Source organism: Narcine bancroftii, chromosome 12 (assembly GCF_036971445.1).
Source record: "Narcine bancroftii isolate sNarBan1 chromosome 12, sNarBan1.hap1, whole genome shotgun sequence".
Classification (NCBI taxonomy): Eukaryota; Metazoa; Chordata; class Chondrichthyes; order Torpediniformes; family Narcinidae; genus Narcine; species Narcine bancroftii.
Genome location: NC_091480.1, coordinates 7,045,532 through 7,072,756, shown reverse-complemented (window position 1 = coordinate 7,072,756; position 27,225 = coordinate 7,045,532). Strand labels below are relative to the sequence as shown.

Here is a 27,225-nt window from a genome sequence, read left to right as displayed (position 1 = left end):
GGGATAACTCCTGTTGGTTCCTGCTGAACATCAAACTTGCTACAAATTCTCAGCATCACTTATGCTTGTGGAGAATCCCACAAACAATACCTGCATTTCTATAGCTACGTCCCTAATGCCCAAAACTCGGAGCCAATGGAAAACGCAACATCCCATTCACACGCAGCAAGATCCCACCAAGAGCAATCGCTAGATCACGTGCTTCAGCAGCACAGATTGAAGAGTCAGTCCTGGCCACAGGAGATCTGGACAATTTCCCCCACCCACACAACCCCATTCTTCTTCACAATACAGCCTTCTATTCAGCTGAGGAGACGGACAGGACCTCCGTTTCAGAATCTGAACTGCCAGTAGTGCAGCCTCCTGCACTGAGACGTCAGCTGAGATTACCGGGACTAGATTTGAACGTATTGATTCAGTAGAAGGACTGTAAAGGTCACTGCACCTGCAAAGTGGGTCAAGGTGAATGGCTGGGAACCCATCACTTGGCGTTGTTCCATATCTATTGGAACACTGATTGCTTACACAATCTCTCTCTCTCTCTCTCACACACACACACACAAATGCTCACACACAGGCTCACTAAGATACACACACACAAAACCCCAATGGAGTGTTCTTAGGTACCATGATGGGAACACAGCCCTGCTGTGACCCATCTCCACGTCATGTGACCCTGCACCTCCCTTACTGAGACTCCACCTTGGTAAATGAGCCGTGACCCACAGCTCAGCCAATGGCATGCAGGTGGAGGGTATTTAAAGGCACAGACACCCATTGGAAAACGTCCACCTCCACACTTTGCACCTGCTCTTATTCGGATAAGGAAGAAGACCACGAGGTGAGTGACACTGGGATCCATGCTCTAGCTCTGGAGTGTGCAGGATGACATCATCGCTCTGGGGGACCAGGTTCCAGCCTTGGACTCAATGGTCAGAACATCCCACTGCCCCTGACAGACCTGGTAACTGAGCAGCAGCTCCAAAACCTGGCACTTCATGGTTTCCGGGTGAGCAACACAACATCCCCGGGCCCACTCAAACCATTGGCTTGTGGGACCCCTTGGGCTCCCACCAAAAACACCCCACTCACTACTGCCACTCCCCCCGCCCTCAACCACTGCTCCTAATTGTGGACTGGCACAGTCCAAAAGGGAGGGTTCAAGTCCGGACCCAGTCCCCAGTCTTTATTCAGGTGTCTTCCTGCTTGTGGCTCATACCCTGTTGCTCAGGCCCAAAATAGTTCCCCTCATGGTCTCTGCAAGACCTGACGAGTTCCTCCAGCATTTCTGTGTGTCCTCCCTGGCTGCTTGTTCCCCACCCTTCCCTACCCATCCCACTCCTGAGGACCACAGGTGGAGATCGTGGGGATTTGCTCTCTTCCCTGGACCCTCTTTGTTCCGTCAGTCAATTTTATCTCTAGCATGTCTGACTGTAAGGGGTATGCATGGGTTTTCTCTGGGTGCTCCGGTTTCCTCCCACGTTGCAAAGACGTGCAAGGTTAGTCGGTTAACTGGGCTATTTGGGCAGTACAGGGATCATGGGCCAATAGATCTGGTTCCTGTACTGCATCTATTAATTAAATTAAATGTCATTCTGTGAGGCGATTTGAAATCTGCATGTGATTCAAATGTGGAAGGATATCTTAAGGGATGTTTTATAGAACTCACAGGGATTCCGCTTGGGAATTCCTCTCTCTCCCAGGTGTGTGCCCCCTTATGCTGGATGGTGCTGGTGTGGTCTTCCAGTTACCTGATTGATAATCCAAAGCCCCGCATGGACACATCACAGACACAAGTTCAAATCCCATCACGGGTGCTGCAGGAAATTGAAATCCAACCAATGACCACCTGGAGTCAGGCAGCTAATAAGCAGGACCTTCAGCCCATCTTGTCCTACGCTGACCCAGCTAGTCCCATAACCCTCTATCCCAGCCATTCACAATATGACTATGACACCCCACTCACCCCCCCCCCCCCCCAACCAGGACTCTGCTCAAAGTTTATGGGTCCCCTTCCCTGTGAAACAGTCGTTTAGTTGTTTTTCTCCATACTTTCTCTCCTACCGACTGCATAAAACACATAAAAATAGTTTATGATTTCATAACATGACCCCCCCCCCTTGAATGTGCTGGGGCCCCCAGTGGGGGGGGGGGGGTTGATATGGCCTCTGTTAAGAATAGCTGTTCTATCCTATTCATGGACCAGTCTAAATGCATCTTGTTACAATTGTATCCATCTTGACCATTTTCTCTGGCAGCTTGGTCCACACACCCACCACCCCACACCCTCTGTATGAAGAAAGTGCCCCTCAGGTCTCTTTTACATCTTTCCCTTCTCACCTTAATTATGATAGCAAAAAAAATGTATAATGTCAACTTGGAAAATGGAAGAGAGCCTGAGAGTACAGCAACAGTCCATGGAAATAAATAAATGTATTCCATTGGAAAAAATAACATATAATTAAAAAAATAAAGTCACAATGTTTGAACAAATTTGGGAACCGTACATGGAACACAACAGAGAGAACTTTCCTATGACCTCCATCCCCTAAAATGAGAATGAAAATGATAAGAAGACAAAAGGACTAGATTCAGAGTGTAATAAATAGATGACGCATTTTTCTTGTTTATTTTCCTTTGTGTGAAGATATTGTTTTATGGTTTTATTGTATTGTATATGTTGAATATTTATGGGTTTTGGAGGGGGGTGGGTAGAGAGGAGGGAAGGAAAGGAGAAAAAAAAGGGAGAAAAGACCACTGTGTAAATTTAATGAGAAACTGGTGCCCAGTGGGGTGCCACAGGGATCTGTACTGGGACCCCAGCTGTTCAAAATTTACATTAATGATCTGGATGAGGGGATTAGATGTAATATCTCCAAATTTGCAGATGACACTAAGCGAGGAGGGGTTGTGTGCACGGAAGAGGGGGTCAGGAAGCTCCAGTGTGATTTGGATAAATTGAGGGACTGGGCAGATACATGGCAAATGCACTACAATGTGGATCAATGTGAGGTTATCCACTTTGGTAATACAAACCGGAGGGCAGATTACTATTTGAATGGCAATAGATTAAGAGATGGGGAAGTGCAGAGAGACCTAGGGGTACTTGTACACCAGTCTCTGAAGGCGAGCATGCAGGTACAGCAGGCGGTTAAAAAGGCAAATGGGATGTTGGCCTTCATATCAAGAGGGTTGGAGTCTAGGAACAAGGATACCTTACTGCAGCTGTACAGGGCCTTGGTGAGACCCCACCTGGAGTATTGTGTGCAGTTTTGGTCACCTTATCGAAGGAAGGATGTTCTTGCAATGGAGGGAGTGCAGAGGCGATTCACCAGGCTGATACCTGCAATGGCAGGAATGACTTAGGAGGAAAGATTGCGCAAATTGGAATTGTACTCGCTGGAGTTTAGAAGATTGAGAGGGGATCTCATAGAGACCTATAAAATTCTGGCAGGACTGGACAGAATGGGTGCAGATGGGATGTTCCCAAGGATGGGAAAATCCAGAACCCGGGGCCATGGTTTGAGGATAATAGGCAAACCATTTAGGACTGAGATGAGGAGGAATTTCTTGACCCAAAGGGTGGTGAATGTGTGGAATTCATTGCCACAGAGGGCAGTAGAGGCAGGTTCATTAAATATATTTAAGAGGGAATTAGATCTATTTCTTCAGTATAAGGGTATTAAAGGTTACGGAGAGAAGGCGGGGACGGGGTACTGAACTTTAAGATCAGCCATGATCTCGTTGAATGGCGGAGCAGGCTCGAAGGGTCGAATGACCTACTCCTGCTCCTAACTTCTATGTTTCTATATTTTGGTTGATATGGTTCACAGTGTGAAAAATAAAAAAAATATTTAAAAAAATAAATGACCAAGCGCTTGTAGTAAAAGTTCATCTGGGTTACAAATGTCCTCCAGAGCAGGCACCCATCCCCAGAATGGCCTGCCCATAACCCCGGACCCACCAATGCCTCACAAGATGTGGTCAAAGGGGTAATTAGAGAAGGGCAATAAAATCTAACCAAAAGGTGTTAGTTCACTGAAATGTCCAGACACTGGTGTTCTTGGTCAAATCAAGTTTCATGAAGCCAACATGTCTGAAAAATAATGTAAAAGTACAATTTCCACAAATGTCTATTTACAGGTTTAACTTTTTTTTTTGTTGGATATATTTACCATGAAAATAACGGAAATTCTGGGAGCTGAGGACATTGCCAAGGCAATTGAACAATGCAAAGGTAAAATATGTATTCTCTTTGATTTAACCTGTAAAAATATTGAGCACAAAACATTTGGAAGTAAACATGTGACAAATAATTCTTGTCTGGAACCAGTAATGAATGAAATTTCACAGAAGGGGAGGAAGGAAACGTGGGCAGGAGTAGTGAGGAAAACATAGGAACGCTGAAGGAACTCAGCTGGGTCGCAGCATCCACAGGAGGTAAAGGTACACATGTAACCAACGTTTTAGGCCTGAGCCCTACTTCAAGGTATCAATATCTCTACCTCCTTTGGACACTGCATGACCGGCTGAGATCCACCAGTATTTTTGCGTTTTAATTACAATTGCAGCTCCTGCAGGCTCTCGTGTTTCATTCCCCTCGATGTAGTGATGACATTCATCTGGAGGAGAGGACTAAGTACGTCCAGGTGCAGAGGGTAATGCTGTAAAAACAACGCTGGAGAAACTCAGCGTATACTTTATGTAACAGACATAAAGATACAGAACCAACATTTCAGGCTTGAGCCCTTCATCAAGGTATATGAGCTCCCTGCATCTTTCTTTTTCTTTGGAGTGCGGGATTACAATGAAAAGGAAGATCCGTTAGCACCAAGCAAGGGCAGCACGAGAGCATTGTTGTGGGGGTTCACTCAGGAGCCTGATGGCTGTGGGGAAGAACCTGTCTTTAAGTCTGATGGTGCATGACTTCACACTCTCGAGCCTTCTCCCCAGTGGGAGGAAGAAGAGAGTATGTCCTTCAGTGTAGCAGCTACCTTTCCCGGCCAGTGGGAGATGTAGATGGAGTGCGTGGAGGGGAGGAACGTTTTGAGCTGTATCCACCGCCTTCTTTAGCTCCTTCCAAAATATGAATGAACTGATAAATAATCACAGATGCCACATGTACAAGAAAAGTGTTGTTTCATAATGCGGACGGAATGGGTTGTCAACAGCAAAGGGACAGATTGTTTTGAAGCTGTGTGAATTCGGGGCTTGGGAGCAATTTACCACTCCTTTTATTGTTTTCATAATTATCTTTCCATTCCACCCTCAGAGTCATTCAGCTTCAAAAGTTTCTTTGAAACAAGTGGTCTCTCTAGTAAATCTGCTGACAAGGTGAAGGAAATCTTTGCAATTATGGACCAGGATGGCAACGGCTTCATTGAAAAAAACGAGCTCAAGTAAGAAAGGGTTCAGCTACCAAACTTTAAGAATTATTATAGAGCAGCACAATTAAGATACCTATCAGTTTTTTATCAAACAAGGGAAAAACCAGATTGGACCAAGATAGAGCTAGATAAAATAGGGGAGAAGGTACCAGAACATATACTTTATAAGTGGGATGAAAAACTGGTGCAATATATTCGTTCACCAGAACTGCACCATTTACTCAACATTTGGAAGAAGATTCACGTTGAAAGGAAAAAAACAAATGACCAACTACCAAATTATTATTGACGTAAAATCAACTAATCCCTTTCACAATAGATAACCTTTCCTTTAGAGAATGGGAGAGAAAAGGGATCAAAAGAATAGAAAATTGTTTTTTGGGAAATAATTTATTAACATTTGAACAAATGAAGTACAAATATGGAATAACTCACGGTACAATGTTTGCATATCATCAACTGAAAACCTACTTAAAGGACAAATTGGGAAGCAGGCTGAGGTTACCAGAAGGAAGCAGCTTTGAATATGTGATTACAGACACAATGATAATTAAAAGATTTATAACAAACATGTACATCAAGCTGCAAGAGAAGGAAAATGATGAAATAAGCTATAAACCCAAACAAAAGTGGGAAAAAGATTTAAACATAAAGATAAAAAATGAAATATGGGAAAAGTTATGCTCCGGGACTATGAGAAATACAATAAGCACGAGGTTACGCATGATACAATATAATTGGTTACACAGGCTATATATCACGCCCCAAAAGTTAAATAAATGGGACCCAACAGTATCAGATAGATGTTTTCGATGTAAGAAGGAAACGGGAACAACAGTACATGCAATTTGGGCATGTGAGAAAGTGGAAAAGTTTTGGGAAGATCTCAATCAGGTATTAAGTAAAATCACAAAAAGCAACATACCAAAAAATCCAGAGATCTTTCTTCTAAGTAATACAAGAAGTAAAGAATGAGGCCTCAAACTGGATGAAGCGCAAAAAAGATTTATTATGATAGCCTTAGCTGTAGCAAAAAAATGTATAATGTCAACTTGAAAAATGGAAGAGAGCCTGAGAATACAGCAATGGTACATGGAAATGAATAAATGTATTCCATTGGAAAAAATAACATATAATTTAAAAAATAAAGTCACAGTATTCGAACAAATTTGGGAGCCGTACATGGAACACAACAGAGAGGGCCGACCGCAGACCTCCACCCCCTAAAATGATAGAATGAGAAGACGACGAAATGAACTGACCCAGTGTGAAAAAGTAGATGACACAATTTTCTTGTTTATTTTCATTGTGTGATGACATTGTTTAATGGGTTTAATGCATTGTATATGTTGAATGTTTAATGGGTGGGGAGGGGGGTGGGAAGGTAGTGGGGGGGGGGGGAAAAGGAGAGAAAATGCCACTGTGTAGATTTAAGAGGGAAATGTCTGTATGTATTTTGATTGATATGGTTCATAGTGTGAAAAATAAAAAAACTTAATTTTTTTTTAAAGTAAGAAAGGGTTGAGATTTGGATCTTGGTACAAACCCAAAATACTGTGAATACAAACCATCTGAAACATAAAATCATAAGACATTGGAGCAGAAATAGGCTATTCAGCCCATTGAGTCTGCCCCGCCACTCAATCTTGAGCTGTTCCATTTTCCCAGTCAGCCCCATTGCCCAGCCTAATCAAGAACCTATCCATCTCTGCCTTAAATACCCACAATGACCTGGCCTCCACAACTGTCTGTGACAACAAATACCACAGATTTACCACCCTCTGGCTACAGAAATTCATCTACATCTCTATTTTAAGTTGTCACCCTTCAATCCTGAAGTTGTGCCCTCTTGTCTTAGACTCTCCCACCATGGGAAACAACATTTCTACATCTACTCTGTCCATGCCTTTCAATGTTTGAAATGTTTCAATGAGATCATTCCCCCCCCCCCACCTCCATTCTCCTAAATTCCAACAAATACAGGCCAAGAACAAAAACGTTCCTCATGTGATAACCCTTTCATTCCCGGAATCATCCTTGTGAACCTCCTTTGAACTGTCCCCAACATCAGCACATCCTTTCTTAAATGAGGTATCCAAAACTGCTCACATACTCCAAGTAGGGTAGAACTGTTGACAATAATCAGCAGGACAGGTAGCATCTGTGGAAAGAGAAATGATTTGACAGTTCCTCCCTGTGAATTGGTCAGTCCTGGTCTTCATCATCTGCCCACTGATCTGTAGTGACAGTGTCAAGAGTGTGAAGTAAAAGCCTTATTTTCTTTTCACCTCATGTAACCAAAACATGACCGCCTCACAAGGGAGTCCGTAAACTTTAAAGCAGAGTCATGGGGAGGGTGGTGGGGGGGTCCATGGCTGAATAAAGGCTGAGAATGGCTGCTCTATATCTTTCCTATCCCTGTCTCCACCACTTCCTCTGGCAGCTCGTTCCAGATACAGACTACCCTATGAGTGACAAAGTTGCCTCTCATGTCCCTTTTAAATCTCCCCACTCTCACCTTGAGCCTCTCGCACTAGAATCATCTACCCTGGGAAACAGACTGTGAGCATTTGTTTTACCTGTTCCCCTCATGATTTTATAAGATCCCCACTCAGCCTCCCCCACTGCGGGGGACATATCCTCTCTCCACAACTCAAGCCCACCTGTCCTGGTGAATCCCCGATTATGGATCCGATCCGAGATCTCTGCAAGGACCCCGGTCAAGTCAAGAGATGTCCTGCTGTATGAATATAAGTTCCTTATTGTTCATTGGGACCTGACTGTTCTGATAATCATGTTTCCTGCTCAGGTCTTTTCTCAAATACTTCTCCCCTGATGCCAGACTGCTGAGTGATAGCGAGACTCAGTCCATGGTCTCTGTGGTGGACAGCGATGGGGATGGAAAAATTGAATTTCAGGGTGAGTTTCATACTTGTTATTCTTGAAGTTGTTTCCCACCTCGATCCGTTTTTCTGCCTTCCTTTGTCTCTTCCGGCGTCGGACAGTTCTGTGCATTGCTGGGGGACTTCTACATCATTGTGGGTGGCAAAATTTCAATGGAATGTTCCCCACTTGCATCCATGGCCCTCACTTAACATAGATCTCCCCCTGATGAAGAACAAAATGTCATAATTCTCCTGGATAGTTTTAGCCTCATGGTTTGGACATCAATCTTTTAAATTTCAGAGTTCAGATTTATTGTCATTACATACAGCCCTGAGATTCTTTTTCCTTCGGGTGAGGTAGAATTAACACTTACTGGGGGGAAGATCCCAGTGATTCTCTCTGCCACTTTTATGTTCCTGTACCCCTGATCCAATGCCCCTGATCCAATGCTCCTCAGCAACTGCATCAAATGTTGGCGCTCTTGATAGAGCTCCTGTAGACAGTTGACAGAATGAGGACTCTACTCATAATTGATCCTGTTCTGTGTTTACATTCCAGAGTTCTTGCAACTAGTAATGTTGTCAAGAAAACCTGGTAACCAAGCCAAGAACTAACCAACAAAGAGCAGGGCTGTCAAATACTTCCTCCACAACCTCTGAAGCAAGCATTGATGTGGATGGCTTTGTAAACACTTTGAGCTGGATGGTTGATCTGATTTTGCTCAGTGTTTTTCAACTCTAAATAAAGTACATTTTGGAAGCAAGTTTGTGGTGTGGCTTAATATGTGCAACTGAAAGTGGACACAAAGCATGTGGGCAGAAGCAGCAGTGAGGGAGTACTGCACTGTTGGAGAACCAAATCTTTGGATGGCACCTTAATCCTCTTCACTCTGGCAGTTCTCAATAATCAAATTACAATGGCCCCAAAGCAAAACAAAATTATATAGCACCCAATTATTCTCAGTTAATGAAATATTTTTAATTTATCACAATAACTGGCCCTTTCGGCCCATGAGCCCATCCTGCCCAATTACACACAATTGACCCCAGTACATTTTGGAGGGTGGGAGGAAACCGGAGCTCCTAGGGGAAAACGCACGCAGACACAAGGAGAACGTACAAACTCCTTACAGACAGCAAGATATTCGAACTTCGGTTACTGGCGCTATAACAGAGTTGTGTTAACTACCACGCTTACCGTGCCGTTAACTGTATAACACCAGTGCAATGAAAAATGGAGTCACACAGCACAGAACAGGCCCTTCAGCCCAAATCTTCCCATTGTGAACTAGTTCCATTTTCCTGCATTTGCTCCATACCCTTCAAAGTCTTTCCCATCTATGTATCTATCCAAGTGTCTTTTGAATTTCAAAATTATGCCCTCTTCTATTTCTAATTCCAATTCCCTCCGGAAGCTCACTCCAGATACAGTCCACCCTCTGAGTGAACAAGTTTCCCCTTAGATCCTTCTTAAATACCTCCCCTGTTATCTTAAACCTTTGCCTTCAGTTCTACCCTGGGAAAATGTATGAGATATCTAGCTGGTCTCCCTACAAAACAACATCTATCAGTGTATCTTGGGACAATAAATTTGAACTTGAACCTGGGCAAAAAACTGAGCATTTACTCTAGCCCTGAAGATTTTGGGTAACCTCTTTCAGGGTCACCCCTCAACCTTCTACACATTAGGGAAGAAAGTCCCAGCCTTTCTGGTCTCTCCCAACAACTCAGACCTGGCAACATCCTGGTGAATTTCGTCTGTGGCCTTTACAAAAAAATATGGTGGTGCTGCCACTGGTCCAGACCCGTGGAGAACGAAGTCTCAGCGCTCACCCCGTGGGGTCCACCCGCCCACTACATCTGCAGCTGCACACAGAATATTTTGTGTGGCTGTCTCATGATGTCCCAACCTATGGACTCAGCGCCCCCCCCACCCCCCCACAAATAAAGGCGAGTGTGACAGGCTAAAGAACACACAGGCAGTGGCCTGTTGGCAACTCGAGGTGAGGAACTCACCCAGGGTGTGGGCTGCTGGAGACTGGCTGAAGGGGGTACCAGGTATCAGAACCAGGATGCAAGAGGAAGCCAAGGATGCTGAAGGCTTCCTGACCATTGGATTTGGAGCTCAGGCTGCCGATGGTTGGATTGAAGTCTGTGTGCCTGTGGGAGCACTGGAGGTGAATCCATGGACACAGAGACTCTTTTGGGGGGGGGGGGGTCTCTCTTTTATTTCTCTTCCTCTAAGGGACACCAGGCAATTTCTGCTGATGGTGAATACAGCAGAATAAAGTCAATTTCATGTAATATTGCATCTATTACATGACAATAAAGGAATCTTGAATTTTGAGTTAAGAAAGCAAAGCTGGTAAACTGCATTATGACAGTGACCAAGGGGCTTATCCCATTGCTAGTCTGTGTCTGAAGTAATTATGATTTAACTGTGGATCACTTCTGTCAACTGACAGTATCCTAGCCTTTCCATTGAGGAAATGGTTACTCAGGTGATTGATGCCGATACATTCAACTGAGCAGGGTCTTTACTATTTCAGAACTAAAGCCTCGTAGATCTACATCGCTTTGCCTTTTGTACGTCACTCCTTGCCTGATTATGCACTGTGTGCAGATTCATTATCCGGAGAGCTCCACTGGAAGATACATTACCTTCCAAGCAATGAATAATTCATTAGGGAAACAAGAGATTGAAATTTCACTTTGGGACATGAAGAATCGACAACTGCAGCCCAGGATGGGGAGGGGTTTGAGATGCTGAAAATGGTGCAGACCAAGTTTTCAAATTCCCAGCATTCACAGCTTTTTAAGTTTTCAGGCTAAAACTTAGGACAGGGTGTGGTGAGATGTGATGACGGTGAAAGATCGCACCTCCATGGAGAAAATCCTTGTGCGTCTGGTACGTGTTTAGAATGAACAGTGTTGGCAATGATTGATCCAACAGTTACAGTATATATCTTTATCTCCTATGGGTACTGCGAGAGCGGAGGAGTTCCACCGGCATGTCTGTGGGCTTTTATTGCAACCACAGCGCCTGCAGACTTTCTCATTTCTCTGCTGTCTCCAGTTGAACAATTGGCTACATTGGAGACTGGATGGAGAACAGGAGATCACTTCATTCAGTGCCTCAGCTCTGCCAGCTACAATAGCGTGGATCTCCAAGTAGCCATCCATTTTAATGCCCTGCCCCATTCCCTTGCTGACATGTCTGCCCACGGTCTCGTGTACAGCCAGACTGAGACCACCCACAAACTGGAGGAACAGCACCTTGTATTCCGTCTGGGCATCCTCCAACTAGTTGGTGTTAACATTGACTTCTCTGGTCTCCATTAGCCCTCTCCCCCATCTTTCCCCTTTTCCTATCCCTATTTCTCCTTCCCTCTAGCTCAGTCTCTCTCTCTCTCTTCCACATCTCCTTCCCTCGAGTTCTCCATTCACAGACCAACCCCCTCTCCCGATCAATTCTCATCTTTTCTCCTGCCCTCCTATCCATGTTGAATTATCACCTTTTGTCTGTCAGTCTGTGTTCCTCCCTCACCCCAACCCCCCCCTTCTTTCTTCCTTCCCAGCCTTTTTTATTCAGCCACCTGTCTGTTTTTTGCTTATACCTTCAGGAGGGGCTCTAGCCAGAAACATCGGCTAAGTATCTTTACCTCCTGTGGATGCTGCAAGACCTGCTTAGTTCCTCCAGCCTTTCTGTGTTTTCACCATCTAGTCATTTAGCACATTTTTAAGCCAATTGGCCACGGGTTTTACATGCATCATAGCAGTGAATGAACTTCAGAGTATTTTGTGGATTTAATGGCATTTTGGATGCTCTAAAAACAAAATACAAAGGAACAATACAAACATTAGTCTTTTGCTCACCTACACCAGGGGCACAAGTGTCAGTGAGATTCCAAAGAATCACAGAACTCTGTGCAGAGGCAGTATATTTGGCGGTTAGCTCAACAGCGCCAGCGATCGGGACAGAGATTCAAATCCTGCGCTGTCTGTAAGGAGTTCTCCCCGTGTCTGTGTGGGTTTTCTAGGGGGCTCTGGTTTCTTCCCACTGTTCAAAACATGCCGGGGGTGTAGGTTAATTGGGTGTAAATTTGGCACCATGGACTCATGGGCCGAAATGGCCTGTTACCATGCTCTGTCTAAATTTAAAACACTACAGCGCAGAAACAGGCCCTTCATCCCATCTAGTCTGTGCCAACCTACTATTCTGCCATGTCCTATTGACTTGCACTCAGACCATAACCTCCAGACCCCTCCCATCCATGTACCTATCCATTGTAGAAGGTATAGAAGAGAATTATTAAGATATTAACTGGAGAATTGTAGCTGTAAGAATAAAAATGATTTGATATCTTTGGGACAGGGCAGGTTGATGGCAGATTTAACTAATAAAATTATGGGAGGGTCTGGACAGATTAAATAGGAAGAGCAATTTCCCTCATATAGACCGAGGAAACAGGGACCTCTACAGAAACTGGTGGTAAGGGAAATGAGGAGACATGCTGTCAGAGGATGATTGGAGGTCTGAAAGGGCAGAGGCGGGGTGTGGCAGGAGCCGGCAAGGGATAGGTGGATGCAGGCTAAGAGGGGTTGATTGGCAGATAGGGTCAGATGGGGAAGGGGAGGGTGAAGAATGAATCAGAGGCGGGGAGGTGGTGAGTGAAGACAACAAAGGGATGCAGATCGTGCAGAAAGGAAATCGAAGAGTGGAAGCAGATAGTGAGGGAGAGTGGCTAATCGAGAACCCAGGAGAACCTGGCTACACGGTTAGCGCCATGCTATGACATCACCAGCAACTCGGGTTCGAATCCTGTGCTGTCTGCGAGGAGTTGGTACCTTCTCCCCATGTCTGCGTAGGTTTGATGATTATTATAAAAAAGGATTGTAAAATCTTCTATGGATAAATAAAAAGTGTTAGATTAGCAAAAGTTAATGTGGGGAAATTATTTTGTGGAATCTCCAGTAATTGTTTTGCCCCTGTTTTCAGAGAAAGAATGGAGAATATAATCAATGAAGAGGTGAAAGAAATTAACATTTGCTGGAACGTTGCTGTTCAAGGAACTAATGGGACCTGATGAGTTGTGTGTGAAAGGGGTCTGTAGGGAGCAGTGATGGACCCAGAGGATCCCATGGGCTGTGGAAAGTTTCCACAGATTGGAAGGTAGTCATTCTAACTCCATATTTAAGGAAGGAGATTTAGAGAAGTATGGATTATTAGTTAGCTTGAAATTAGTAGTGGGAAAAATATAAGAATTGACTAATGGATCGTTAACAGTGTACATTGAAAATTATTATTTTAAATTTAAATTTTAAATGTAAATTAAATTTCAATTTAGTCATACAGTATGGTAACAGGCCCCTTCGTCCCACGAGCATATGCCACTCAATTATGTTTCAAACCGTGGGAGGAAACTGGAGCTCCCGGGGAAAACCCTTGCAGATATAGGAACAGACAGCATGGGATTTGAACTCTAGTCCTGATCGTTGGCGCTGTAACGCCAACCGTGCAGATTATACTGGGGATACAATATAGATTAATGAAAATGCTGTCATATACATGAGACAATGTACATATAAAAAGAGGGGTCAGGTCACTCATCTGAGTGTTACAGGTACCATGTAACCTGTCGCATGGTCAGCGACTAAACTGGCTCTCCCATCAGGATTGGCTATGTGAAGGGTGGCTAGACAAGACCTGTCAAAAGGCAGATGAACCTTTCATGGGGTCAATGGCCATCCAGCAAACACATGCCGTGAAGCGCGGAAAGGGCATCCCTTGCATCAAAGCTTGGTCTGGCCATTCACTGCAACAGAACTTCCCCCAGCCGTCTTGGACCTCACCACGCTGCTGGATCCAGGAGGGGATGTCGAGAGGGTGGTCTGGACCTGTGCAAATCCCTACTCACCTAAATCAATTCACAGACACGCTGTTCCATTCTGAGGAGTGGGGTATCCTTGTATCAAACCCCAAAATCTGACTGAAAGGAACCAACGTCATCCTACGGGATGGATAGTCAGAAGAAGAAGAAAAAAGGAGGGGACAGTATAGCTGGTGAAAGGGAAAAATAATGATAATGTTGACTGTCATCCATATTGTGCTGTGTACATTAGCTCCAACATTCTTACTTGCTGCAGCTGAACAAGTATTTTGTAAATAAAATTCTGCACATGCCAAATGTCTTCAGATTCCTTGGAAAGAAAAGGTATTCGTGTGCCTTCTTCACAGTTGCCTTGATGTGCTGGTGCCAGTAAAGTCTTTTGAAATGTTGGCTCCCAGGAAGGTTCTGATCCCCTCCACCTCCATCCCATCAATGCACAAGTTCCCTCAGACTCTGCTTCCTAAAATCAGAATGAGATTGATGTTGAATAATCTGTCAGATTTGTTTGTTGAACAGACCGGAAAAGGGCGAACCAGATGCTATGGTGTATTTGGAGTCACAGAATCATAGTCATGGAATTCTATAGCATGGAAACAGGCCATTCAACTATCATGGAGTTCTACAGCATGGAAACAGGCCATTCAACTATCATGGAGTTCTACTGCATGGAAACAGGCCATTCAACCATCATGGAGTTCTACAGCATGGAAACAGGCCATTCAACCTTCATGGAGTTCTACAGCATGGAAACAGGCCATTCAACCATCTTGTCTCTGCCACTTTTACAATACCACTTTTTTCATGCAGCTCGGTCCATACACCCGCTGCCCTCTGTAAGAAGAAGCTTAATTTTTATTACAGTAGGGTAGAAGGCTATTCTGACCCTTGAATCCCCTATCACCCAATTTAATCCAGTTAACCTACCAAGCCCTACATTTTGAAGTGTGGGAGGAAACTGGAGCACCCTGAGAAAACCCATGCAGGTCACGGGGAGAATGTAGAACCTCTTCACAGACAACTCACCACCCCTTCGGAGAATGGAAAAATGAACAAGAAATAGGTCGGGTTATGTTATAAATGGCAGGAGTTTGAAAGGTGTTGGTGTCCTGAGGAACCAAAGTATTCTTGCACAGGAATAGCCAGCAATTAGAAAGGCAAATTCTATTTTACACCAACTGGTGACTGCAGTCAAGGGACTCACATCAGGCTGCTGGAGAATGGCTTCAGACTGGCTGAAGGGGAACCTGGTATCAGATCCGGGATGTAAGAGGGCACTGAAGGCTTCCTGATCACGTTGGAGGATTGGATCTGGAGCTCGAGTTGCTGATGGATCAAGCTAGAATCTGTGTGTGGGAATGCTGGAGGCAAATTCACGGACCGTGCTGCTCCAGAGTATTATATTGAGCTGCAGAGTATTGAGCACAAGTCTCGTCTCCTCACCTAAGGAAGGATATACAGTAAAAGACCAAAAATCTGGACTAGCCGAGAAACCGGACTTTTTGAAAGCTCTCAAACTTTTAAATTTAATGGGCTTTTGTGTGTGTGTGTGTGTGTGTGTGTGTGTGTGTGTGTGTGTGTGGAAGCGCCACAGATACACAGTGGTAGCAAGTGACGGAAATATAAATAAAAAATATTAATTTGGATTTTTGCATTTTTATATGGAAAAAATGTTTCATTAATAAAGTATCAAAATTTACCTGTTTATCTCTCCTTTATTCTCCTTAAATTTTAATTTTAAAGGTACTGCTCAAGAATTTGGAAAACCTAATCCCCGAGCAGTCCGGATTTAAGGTTTTGACTGTACCTGTGATGAGACTGAGCAGAATGGGCATATAACCTTTCATTTCAAACTGATAACCTTTCATCAAGAGTTCCAGGACCTGCAATGCTTTATAAAGTGGTTGAAAGTTTGAAAGTGTCTTCTTAATCCTGCTTAGTAAGAATCACCCCGGTCAGAAGCTTTATTTGTAAATTTGGGGGTGGTGGGGTTAATTATCCATAATGTTATTGTTCATCTTTTGGGCGGCTCCGTGGAGGGGGAGGAACCTGCAGATGCAGCGACGGTTAAATGTTTTAAAAGAAAATAAAGTGAAATGCTTTAAAGTTTATATATTCATGCAAGTGAAGTTTGTTCACAGTGTTGTAGTTTTGTCTTTTAAACTGTTTATTCTTCATGCAGGTATATTAGTTAGACATTGTAAGAGAAAGTCTCAGGCAACCAGAAAATACACTTATCTGGCATCTACCAATCCTCCATAGGTGCCAGACTCCAAGGGCTTTACTGAACCTTTATAAGGTCACCCCTCAGCTCCTACACTTTGGTAAGCCAAAGTTTTATGGTGCTAACTGACAAGTATTCCACACTCAAAATGGGACATGTCTTAAATTACTCCTACATGGATTCCAAAATATTCTCTTGAAAGAAATGCATATCTCTAGATGACCAAATCAATAGCAACTTCCAACATTTCCCTGGCGAAGCTGTATTAACAGTTAATCTCTTGTGGTTCGACTGTAATATATCTGGTCTATCCTTTTTTGCCCCGCTGTCACTTATTACTTTGGGACTGCATTTCTATTACATTATTACTTACACATCACAATCCCCATTTATGCTTACATCATCTTTGCCCTAAAAGGACGGAAAGTGCTTGGATCACACAGCAGATCAGGTAGCATCCACGGAGAGAGAAATAATGAAGGGCCCCTTCATCAGATGGAGACGGCAGATGCTGGAGTCTGAGGCACACAACAAACAGCTGGAGAAACTGAGAGGAACAAGCCGGATCTGGGCAGGCAAAGAAATGGCTGACATCTTCCTCCAAAAGTTCAGCATGCTTTTGCCTCCATGGATGCGCCTTGTCCCGCTGAGTTTCTCCAACAATTTATCTTTTGATCCTTCGACTGACTCCAAATTCAAGGATAATTTCCCCCCACCTTCATTAGTAAAATGATAATGTCCTTGCACTGTTTAATTGAACCTTTTCTTTGTAACACTAAACTCTGCACTTTTGCTTCATTCTTCAGATTTCAGAATTTGATTTCTGATTTATTGTCAAAGTCTATAAACATCACATACACCCCGAGATTCTTTTTCCTGTGGGCGAGGCAGAATTACCACTTATTGGCAATGTAAAAAAAAACCAAACATAATGTTCATATGCAAACAAATAAAAAATGTAAACAAACTGACTGTGCAATACAAAGAGAGAGAGAAAAACAATCAAGTGCAAGAGTCCTTAAACGAGTCCCTGATGGAGTTTGTTGTTTGATGGTGGAGGGGAAGCAGCTGTTCCTGAACCTGGTGGTGTGGGTCTTGTACAGTTTGAGATGACTTGCCTGGATATCGCGTAACACAAAGTTTTTCACTCCATCTCTCCTCTTTTTGAGGTGAAGAAGGATGAGAAGTGACTTAATAGATGTCTAGAAGATTCTGAGAGGCATAGGGTGGACAGCCAGCACCTTGTTCCCAGGGCAGGAATAGCAAACACCAGAGGACATCCATACAAAGTGCACAGTAAGAGTCCTTAAATGAGTCCCTGATGGAGTTTGTCATTGAGGAGTCTGATGGTGGAGGGGGAGCAGCTGTTCCTGAACCTGATGGTGCGAATCTTGTGGCACCGACACCTCTTTCCTGATGGCAGCAGCGAGAACAGAGCGTGTGCTGGGTGGTGTGGATCCTTGATGATTGCTGCCGCTCTCTGCTGGCAGCATTCTCTGTAGATGTTCTCAATGGTGGGAGGGTTTTGCCTGTGCCCATTACTTTCGCAGGGCTTTACACTCGGGAGTATTGGTGTCCCCAAACCAGACCATGATGCAGCCCATTTTCCACTACACATCTGTAGAGATTTGGGAGGGTTTCTGATGTGTACCAGACCTCCACAAACTCCTGAGGATGCAAAGGCACTGAACACTGGTAGATAAAGACACAACACTGGAGAACGCTGGTCAAACTGCGAACTTTATATAGCAAAGAGAAAGATACATAACCAATGTTTTGGGTTTGAGGCATCTTTACCTTGATGAAGGGCCCAAGCCTGAGAACTTGGTTATGTATCTTTATCTTATCTTTGTTACACTGTTTGACCTGCTGAGTTTTTCCAGCAGTGAGCTTTTTGCCTATAACCGATGCAATAACCCCACAGTGTAACAATTCTCTCAGGGTAGTAGCTTTTGTGGGGAGGGGAGAGGGTGGGGGCGGGTATCAGGTGTGCGGAGATATAAATAGCAGGGGAATTATTAGCTGTGTTGGAAATTTAAGAGCAGGTGAAACTCGTGCATTTGATCCATGCGACGCAATTCAAGTCCTGTAAAGAGTCACCTTAATGGACTGTATATAAACCAGGTGTGACACAGGCGCACACGCACAGCAGAGTCTTCGGTCTCATCGGGTGTCCAGCGAAGGTGAGGATCGCCAGGCTCGCACGATCAGAGAGGACAGGAGGGGTTCAGGGAACGGGGGGTTGTCGCAGTAGGAGACGGACCCGCAGGAACCGGCCAACCGGTCTCCTCCAGCGGCTCTGACCCCAGCGCTGGGGACGGACCCCTCGTCGGGCGCAATGGTTCACAAATTTGTCGCTCTCGGGGAGGTGTTGAGAGAAGAAATACTAGATCAACGCGCAAGGTTGTCAGTGGCCGCAGGGTGGAAGACGGGACAGGGTTTTATGGGGGTTCTGGTGGTCGGGGGCGAAGTGGGGTCGGGTGGTTCTCCGTGAGAGAGCGGTCTATGGAAGGGCAAGTGGGGGTCTGTGGGAGGAGGAGGTTCGCGGGGGCAGAGGGAGAGGGGGGGAGGATGGGAGAAGGGGGGGGGAGAGGATGGGAGAAGGGGGGGAGGGAGGAGGATGGGAGAAGGGGGGGGGGAGGAGGATGGGAGAGGGGGGGGAGGAGGATGGGAGAAGGGGGGGAGGAGGATGGGAGAAGGGGGGGAGGAGGATGGGAGAAGGGGGGGAGGAGGATGGGAGAAGGGGGGGAGGAGGATGGGAGAAGGGGGGGAGGAGGATGGGAGAAGGGGGGGAGGAGGATGGGAGAAGGGGGGAGGAGGATGGGAGAAGGGGGGGAGGAGGATGGAGAAGGGGGGGAGGAGGATGGGAGAAGGGGGGGAGGAGGGATGGGAGAAGGGGGGGGAGGAGGATGGGAGAAGGGGGGGAGGAGGATGGGAGAAGGGGGGGGAGGAGGATGGAGAAGGGGGGGGAGGAGGATGGGAGAAGGGGGGGAGGAGGATGGGAGAAGGGGGGGAGGAGGATGGGAGAAGGGGGGGAGGAGGATGGGAGAAGGGGGGGGAGGAGGATGGGAGAAGGGGGGGGGAGGAGGATGGGAGAAGGGGGGGGAGGAGGATGGAGAAGGGGGGGAGGAGGATGGGAGAAGGGGGGGAGGAGGATGGAGAAGGGGGGGAGGAGGATGGGAGAAGGGGGGGAGGAGGATGGGAGAAGGGGGGGGGAGGAGGATGGGAGAAGGGGGGGGGAGGAGGATGGGAGAAGGGGGGGGAGGAGGATGGGAGAAGGGGGGGAGGAGGATGGGAGAAGGGGGGGGGAGTGAGGAGGGGGGGAGGAGATGGGAGAGGGGGGGGGAGGATGGAGAAGGGGGGGGAGGAGGATGGGAGAAGGGGGGGGAGGAGGATGGGAGAAGGGGGGGGGAGGAGGATGGGAGAAGGGGGGGGGAGGAGGATGGGAGAAGGGGGGGGGGGGGGGATGGAGAAGGGGGGGGGAGGAGGATGGAGAAGGGGGGGGGGGAGGAGGATGGGAGAAGGGGGGGGGGAGGAGGATGGAGAAGGGGGGGGGAGGATGGGAGAAGGGGGGGGAGGAGGATGGGAGAAGGGGGGGGAGGATGGGAGAAGGGGGGGGAGGAGGATGGGAGAAGGGGGGGAGGAAAGGGTGGATAAAGAGTGAGCCCAGGGAGAGGGGAGAATCTTCTCACTCCCTCTGGTTAAAACTCAAATGCTGGAGAAAGTCAGCCGGTCCACCGGACACTTCACGTTGCAACGGTAAAGGTGCGGGAGGTTTCGAGCTTGAGCTGCTCGCCCAGGTCTGAGGGTGGGGGGGGGTGGGGGGGGGGTCCTGCTCGTGGATGTAACGTTGCAACATGGAGTGGGCCGTCTGAGCGGCTGAGTTGGTTTTCACTTCACCCACAGTGTGTGCAGCCTCTGGTGTTTGCCCCCCCCCCCCCCCCCAGTTGCAGGATGGAAATCACCGACGTGCTGTCTGTGGCCGACATCTCCAGCGCACTGAAGGAATGTCAAGGTAAGCCCGTGTTGGCCGCGTCGGCGTCGCTGTCCCGGCGGCGGCTCCCGGCTCGCACTCACCTCCTCTCTCGTCCTACAGCCCACGATTCCTTCAACTGCAAAAAGTTCTTTTCGACCTGTGGCCTGTCCAAAAAAAGCGCCGAGGAAATCCGGAATGTTTTCCGAGCCATCGATGATGATAACAGCGGGTTCATCGAAGAGGACGAATTAAAGTAAGGCAGCCCCTTCGCCTCGCGTTTGGGCTCGAACAGCGGGGGCGGGGCGGGGGCTGGCGCTCAAGGCCAGGCAACGACCCCCCCCTCATCCCCCCTCCCCTCTTATGGGCCACTTCGATCTTCAAAAACCGGTTTTGTGGGGAAGAAAATGAAAAGCTTGAAACTGCTAAAGTAACTTTTTATAATTGTTTGGTTTGAGCAAAAAGCTTGATTTGTAAATATCTTTATTTTAAAAAAAAAAAAATGCCTATTGGGAAGATTCAATTTAACTGTTAATTGTTCAGATGAACAAACTTGCCTTGAATATACAGATCCCTAAAACTTTTGATACCCATTCTGACCCACTCTCTAAAACCTACATCCAACATAGAAGGTTGAAAAAGATGATTCTTAATAATCGGGCTGGATAGGGATATGTTAAGAAAACCAAAGAATTTTCTAAATTTTGCCTACATCTCTGCCTTGAATGCACTTTGACCTCCACAACCATCACTTGGCCCATAGTGTCTGAACACCGCCTGATGCCAGAGTAAACTCAGCTCCTTGCACATAATCTGTTCCCTACAGGTCTCAGATGTCTATCCAGAAGCATCTTATCATATCTGCTTTCAACACGGGCCCCTACCACTGTGTAAAATATTTGCCCTGCACTTGTTGTCCTTTTAAAAAAAAGTGTCCTCTCCTATTTGACCATCACCCACCCATTTACACTAATCCTGCATAAATCACAATATTTTTACTCCCCCCATATTTCCATCACCTTCCTCTCCCCCCCCCCCCGCCCGCCTCTTCCCATCCCACCCCAAATTCTACCACTCACTTACACTTGAGCAACTTGCAGTGACCAGTTAGCCCTACCCACACATGCCTTATTGGGAACGTTGGGGGGAAACAGCAGCATCCAGGGAAAACTCCACACAGACAGTGACAGGGGTCAGGATTGAAGCCATATCATCGGCACCCTGAGATAGCAATTCTATCCGCTGTGCCGCTAAGCTGCATAAATGCTGCATTTTACAATCCCATTTAAAAGGTCTACATTGGCTATAAAGTGTTTTGGAATGTCCTGAACATTAGAAGAAAGTACTTTAGAAATGTAAATTCCTTCCTGTTTGTTTCACTGCCTGGTGGTGCAGTTCTTTTAATTCATTATTCCATTTCAATGACTCATTGAGCAAATGACTTCATGATATTGTTTCAATGGAAATATTATGCAGCTTTTACTCATTCCTTTTTTAAGATGTCTATGACTGGAAAATGATTCTGGAGGTCATAGCACGACCTCTCTCTGGGTCTGACCTACATTGGTTATTCATTTTACCTTGCCAAAACTTCAAGGGAAAGATGGGGACTCAAAACATATCAACAGCTAATGCTCCCTTCCTCACTTCACTTTCATGTCCTGAGCCAGCTAATTGGCAGCAGTCAGTGTTTCTTCATTTATTCAGTTCCTCACTTCCATTGATTGGAAACTACCCTGTAAGGGTGGCTACAATGGCAAAGGCCAATGAATCAGTGTTATCCCCTGGTCCAGGACAGGGAAAATAGTCTATTTCTGCTCCTATGTTATGGTCTTGTGGACCCTGAGAGCGGGACATCACTGTGTATGGGAACGCATTTGCAGTATTAAAGAAGGCATTTAACTCGACCTGTTCCGCGCGGAACGTCTATCACCTCCATCCTCCCAACTTTCTCTTCCCCAATTATACTATGGTACTCAACACAGGTATTATAGCTGTGGAGACCACAGTCACTCATTGATTCAGGGAAGGGTATAGGACTGAAAGTGGCCTGTTGTGTCCATAATAGTGAAAGCTGGAAGTTGGTGACTGCACTTTCCTGTTCTATGTTTTTATTACATTATAGGTCATAATTCTTCAAATGATCACTAGGAACTTTGAAATCCTGTGGTCATGAGCCCTGCCAGCCTCTTAGACATTGATAAAACAAAGGAAAATTGTATCTTTCTCCACTATTTGCCCCAAGGTGAAGAGATGACAATATTTTCTATTATGAATTTTAAACATACAGTACGGTAACAGGCCCTTTCGGCCCATGACCCCGTGCCACTCAAATACACCCAATTAACCTACAACCCCCCCCCCCATGATTTGAATGGTGGGAGGAGGAAACCCATGCAGACATGGGGAAAAGCTCCTGACAGATACTGCGGGATTCGAACCAGTGTCGCATTCTCTGTAACAGCGTTGCCCAAACTGTTGATGCTAACTCTGCCGCCCATACAAACCACAGTTCTTTTAATTAATTTTATTTTTTATTATAAAATTATTTCTGAAAATTTAGAATAATTTGTGGAAAAATCAAAATAATTTTGAAACAATTCTGCCCATAACACTACCCGGACTTCCAATTCCTGTTGAATAAAATTATTTTTGTCTTAATTCCCTTCAATTTGTTTAAATTTGGGCCTTCAGTTACTGAGCCCACTGCCAAGAGGAATAGATTTATTCTTGCTTTTCCCTTTTTTTGACTGCTCATAAGTTTATCTTCTTCAATGAAATAATTTAAAGACTCCTTTCAGGACACTTATTTATTGTTGAATTTTAATTTACACAGTTTGTTTGCTCTTCCTTCTTGTATACGTTTAGTTTCTCGAGTACAGCTTTTTTGCAATACTGATAAGTGGTCATTCGGCCTGGTCTGCAGGATAAAGAATCTCAAGGTTGTACGTGATTTTGTGTCTGTACTCTGACAGTAAATCTGAACTTAAATCTCCCCTCAGTCTCCTTTGATTGCAAAGAAAACAATCCAATCAGACAACCTCTCCTCACAGTTATACCCTGATCTTATTCAGTTCCAGCATGACCTCAATGGTCTGACTTTGGCTAATGAAGGCAAGAACGGAGCTTGCCTCCTTATCTAAGCCACCTCCTACCACTTGTGTGGTAAGAAAGTGCATGTGGAAGTGCAATAGGCAGAAATGTTACTTTTTAAAAAAAATTATTAATATTTTACAATAGAAAAGTTGAACAATAGAATTATGAAATGTGCTACAAGACCAAGAAGATAAAAGAGATACAAAAGTGATCATGTAAGAGTTCCAAAGCACATTCATAATAACAAAATAGAATAAGAACATAACAAAGCAAATTAAATTTCAAAACCCCATCCCCCTAAACAAGGTTGACAATTATATATGGCCACCGTGACAGAGGTGCACCAAAGAAGAGGTACAAGGACTGCCTAAAGAAATCTCTTGGTACCTGCCACATTGACCACCGCCAGTGGGCTGATCTCGCCTCAAACCGTGCATCTTGGCGCCTCACAGTTCGGCAGGCAGCAACCTCCTTTGAAGAAGACCGCAGAGCCCACCTCAGACAAAAGACAAAGGAGGAAAAACCCAACCCCAACCAACTAATTTTCCCTTGCAACCGCTGCAAACGTGTCTGCCTGTCCCGCATCGGACTTGTCAGCCACAAACGAGCCTGCAGCTGACGTGGACATTACCCCTCCATAAATCTTCGTCTGCGAAGCCAAGCCAAAGAGAACCAAGTAATAGTCACTTTGATCTTTCTGTGAATTATTGCAGAATTTTGGAAAATAGAAACAAATAGGAAAAAATCAAATTAATTAAAAGAAACACATTCTCCTCTCCACTTCTGTCATTTCAGTACAAACAGTGGGGTAAACAATTATTTTACTTTAACTTCTCATTAAGATATTATTGTCAGCTGAGTTCTTTCTAAGGCATTGGTAGATGCTGGATGGGGTTGGCTGTATTGGTGGGATAGGATGGGAAAGGTGGAAGTTATTTTAGTGAAAAACAAAATGTGCTCATTTGACAAATCGATGTTTTATTGCTGCAGATATTTCCTGCAAAGATTCTCTGCTGGGGCCCGAGTCCTAAGTGACAATGAGACCAAAATATTCATGGCTGGGGGTGATAAAGACAATGATGGAAAACTTGGTGCTGAGGGTATGTTGACGAATCCTTGTGGAACTGTTTCTCTGACATCATTTCTGAGGGACGGTTAAGGGTGCTGTATTGATGGGAATTTAATTGGAGTCCGTGCTGACCACCTGCACAAATTGTAGAATAATCCCATTTTATCCCCTGGTACTGCCATCAGTAACCCCAGGTTCTCCCACCACCTGCACACAGAGCCCAATTAACCTCCCAACCTGGGAAGATGCAGCAGTATAGACTTTCACGACCTATGCACATTATAGGGCAATAAACTTTTCATTCATTCAATTCGCGCATCTTTGGGATGTCGGAGGAAATCACAGACCCTCCAGGAAACCCACGCGGTCACAGTGAGACAGTGAAAACTCCACATAGGCAGCACCAGAAGTCACGATTGAAGCTGGGTTGCTGGAACTCTGCACTGATATGTTTTCCTCCATTGTATAGCCCCTGCCAGTTACTGTATATATGAGGCTGGCCTGCCCACTAATGACTCATCCCTCAAGTCTCCTCCCCTTTTGCCCTGGCCATACAGGTCACGTTACCTTTCCAGCAATCCTGTACCTGGATCCAGGCCAGCCAAAGTCTTGGGTGCATTAAAGCCTATTGTTCCTGCAGCCTATGTCTCTGTGGTTATTGATAGACCCTATCAAACTCGGGTAGTAACTCTACTGGCTATTGAGTCAAAAATCATGGGATTATCTTAGAACTTGGAACAGTCCAGCGGAGAAACAGGTCCTTTGGCCAATATGCTGAACATGATGTAGAAATCAAATTTAAACGCTGCTGCTTGCACCTGATCCCTATCCCTCCTTCCCCTTCATCTTCATATCTAGAAGCCTCTTGAACACTACTGTTCAAGATTCCTTTATTGTCATGCAATAGTACAGAACATATAATATTACACAAAATTACCTTCTGCCTGCTGTAAGGCAGACAAAGAGTCTCCTCTAAGTGTCACCCAGTGCACCTTATTATAAGGGAGAAAGAGAAGCAAAAGAAAGTACCTTCACAGTCACTGAGTGTTCGTGGATTCCTACCATTCCAAGCACCCACCGCTCTCTGTAAAATGGGCGGCTTGGTTGGTGTAGCAGTTACCGACCAGTGACCTGGATTTGAATCTGGCGGTGTCTGTAAGGAGTTTGTACATTCTCCCCATGGGTTTCCTCTGGACGCTCCGGTTTCCTCCCACCCTCCAAAACGCACGTGGTTTGTAGGTTAATTTGGGTGTAATGGGAGGGCATGGGTTTAAATGGCCAGAATCAGCTTCTACTGTGAATAAAATTTAAGCTTAAAATATTTGCCTCCATCTCCAGCTCTCGAAACCGAAATGATTTTATTTGTATTTATTTATTGAGTTGTGCTATGGAAGTGCATGCACTGTAATATTTTAATGAAATGATGAAAAGCCTAAATAGCAAAATCTTATTTTACAGAATTTGTTGACCTCGTACTATCATAGATTCCCCCAGGACGCCACTGCTTCAAGTGTTTGGTTGCAAGGGTATATTAAATGCAAAGCTCTTATTTTTGTGAAGGCAGCATGAACAACATCTGTCTGTTGTGATGAAGGGATTGTAGATGTGCTCAGAGATTCAGATGCAGCCCACTTATTTGAGTATTATAATGCTATAAGCCTGCTCTGTAAAGAAAGATTGTCTCTGGAAGATTGTAAACAATAATTAAAAAAAAAAAACTTGCCTTGTATCCAAATGTCTTTTCTGCATCTGTCTGTTCAGCTAGGATGATTCGGGCCCTTGTGAGGTCACTTGGGTAAAGCTGTTATGATGTTTCAAAGGCTTCGAGTTCCAAAATTCACTTTTGGTCACTTTTGTCTCTTACTGGCAAGATGAGCATTTATTGCTAATCCCTGATTTCCTTTGGAGTTGCAACCAAATGGTGTAGTGGAGTGACTCGATAGGCCATTGAGGAGTTAACGACGTGGACTCTACCCAGAGTGACATACAGGCTGGGCCAATCTTGATCAGGGTGGCAGATTTCTTCCCCTGAAGCACATCCATGGCAGGTTTCATTTTACAACAATCTAACATTTTACTTTTATCCCATGATATGGGAACAGAAATAGGCTATTTAGCCTATTTAATAATTTTCCACTCAGCCCCACTGCCTGCCCTTCTCCCCATAACTTTTGATGCCCTGGCTAATTAAGAACCTATCAATCTCTGCTTTAAATACACCCAATGACCTGGCTTCCACGTTGCATGTGGCAACAAATTCCACAGATTCACCAAGTGTAATTTCCTCCGCATCTCAATTCTAAGTGGACACCCTTCAATCCTGAAGTTGTGCCCTCTTGGCCTAGATTCTCCCATTGTGCCTTTCAACATTCGGTGTTTCAATGAAATCCCCCCCTCATTCTCCTAAATTCTAATGAACACAGGCCAAGAACCATCAATCGCTCCTCATGAGATGACTCTTTCATTCTCAGAATCATCCTAGTGAACCTCCTTTGAACCTTCTCCAATGTCAGCACATCATATTGATGAACTGTGGTTCCAAATTCTGGGTTATCTACAGAATTTAAGTCTTACAATTACTGAGGTGGGATTTGAAGTCAGGTCCCTGAATTGCCAAACCAAATTTTGGATTACTAGTCTTTAGCCACTGTACTACCACCTTTACCTAGTCAAAGGTCAAAGTTCAGATTTATTGCCAGAGTA

The 27,225-nt window shown here is 45.1% G+C and overlaps 2 protein-coding genes across 2 annotated transcripts; both read left to right on the top strand.

Annotated features, from left to right (window-relative positions):
* Positions 1-739: 739 nt before the first annotated feature.
* Positions 740-9,036, top strand: LOC138746482 (parvalbumin, thymic-like). The gene is made up of 5 exons (XM_069904679.1): positions 740-841; positions 4,144-4,237; positions 5,273-5,399; positions 8,197-8,306; positions 8,832-9,036. Exons 2-5 carry the CDS (start codon positions 4,177-4,179, stop codon positions 8,885-8,887), a joined length of 354 nt encoding a protein of 117 aa, XP_069760780.1. The 5' UTR covers positions 740-841; positions 4,144-4,176; the 3' UTR covers positions 8,888-9,036.
* A 9,346-nt stretch (positions 9,037-18,382) lies between these two features.
* LOC138746438 (parvalbumin, thymic CPV3-like) lies at positions 18,383-26,243 on the top strand. The gene is made up of 5 exons (XM_069904616.1): positions 18,383-18,567; positions 20,332-20,399; positions 20,481-20,613; positions 24,444-24,553; positions 25,981-26,243. The coding sequence occupies exons 2-5, from the start codon at positions 20,339-20,341 to the stop codon at positions 26,004-26,006; spliced, it is 330 nt and encodes a 109-aa protein (XP_069760717.1). The 5' UTR covers positions 18,383-18,567; positions 20,332-20,338; the 3' UTR covers positions 26,007-26,243.
* Positions 26,244-27,225: the final 982 nt, after the last annotated feature.

What these genes read in the sequence shown, in the direction of transcription:
- LOC138746438 (XM_069904616.1), top strand. Translation starts at nt 20,339, where the DNA reads ATGGAAATCACCGACGTGCTGTCTGTGGCCGACATCTCCAGCGCACTG. An exon ending in ATCGAAGAGGACGAATTAAA is followed by an intron (nt 20,614 to 24,443) that starts GTAAGGCAGCCC and finishes TTATTGCTGCAG; the next exon opens with ATATTTCCTGCAAAGATTCT. An exon ending in TGGAAAACTTGGTGCTGAGG is followed by an intron (nt 24,554 to 25,980) that starts GTATGTTGACGA and finishes CTTATTTTACAG; the next exon opens with AATTTGTTGACCTCGTACTA.
- LOC138746482 (XM_069904679.1), top strand. Translation starts at nt 4,177, where the DNA reads ATGAAAATAACGGAAATTCTGGGAGCTGAGGACATTGCCAAGGCAATT. An exon ending in GGCAATTGAACAATGCAAAG is followed by an intron (nt 4,238 to 5,272) that starts GTAAAATATGTA and finishes TTCCACCCTCAG; the next exon opens with AGTCATTCAGCTTCAAAAGT. An exon ending in TGGAAAAATTGAATTTCAGG is followed by an intron (nt 8,307 to 8,831) that starts GTGAGTTTCATA and finishes TTTACATTCCAG; the next exon opens with AGTTCTTGCAACTAGTAATG.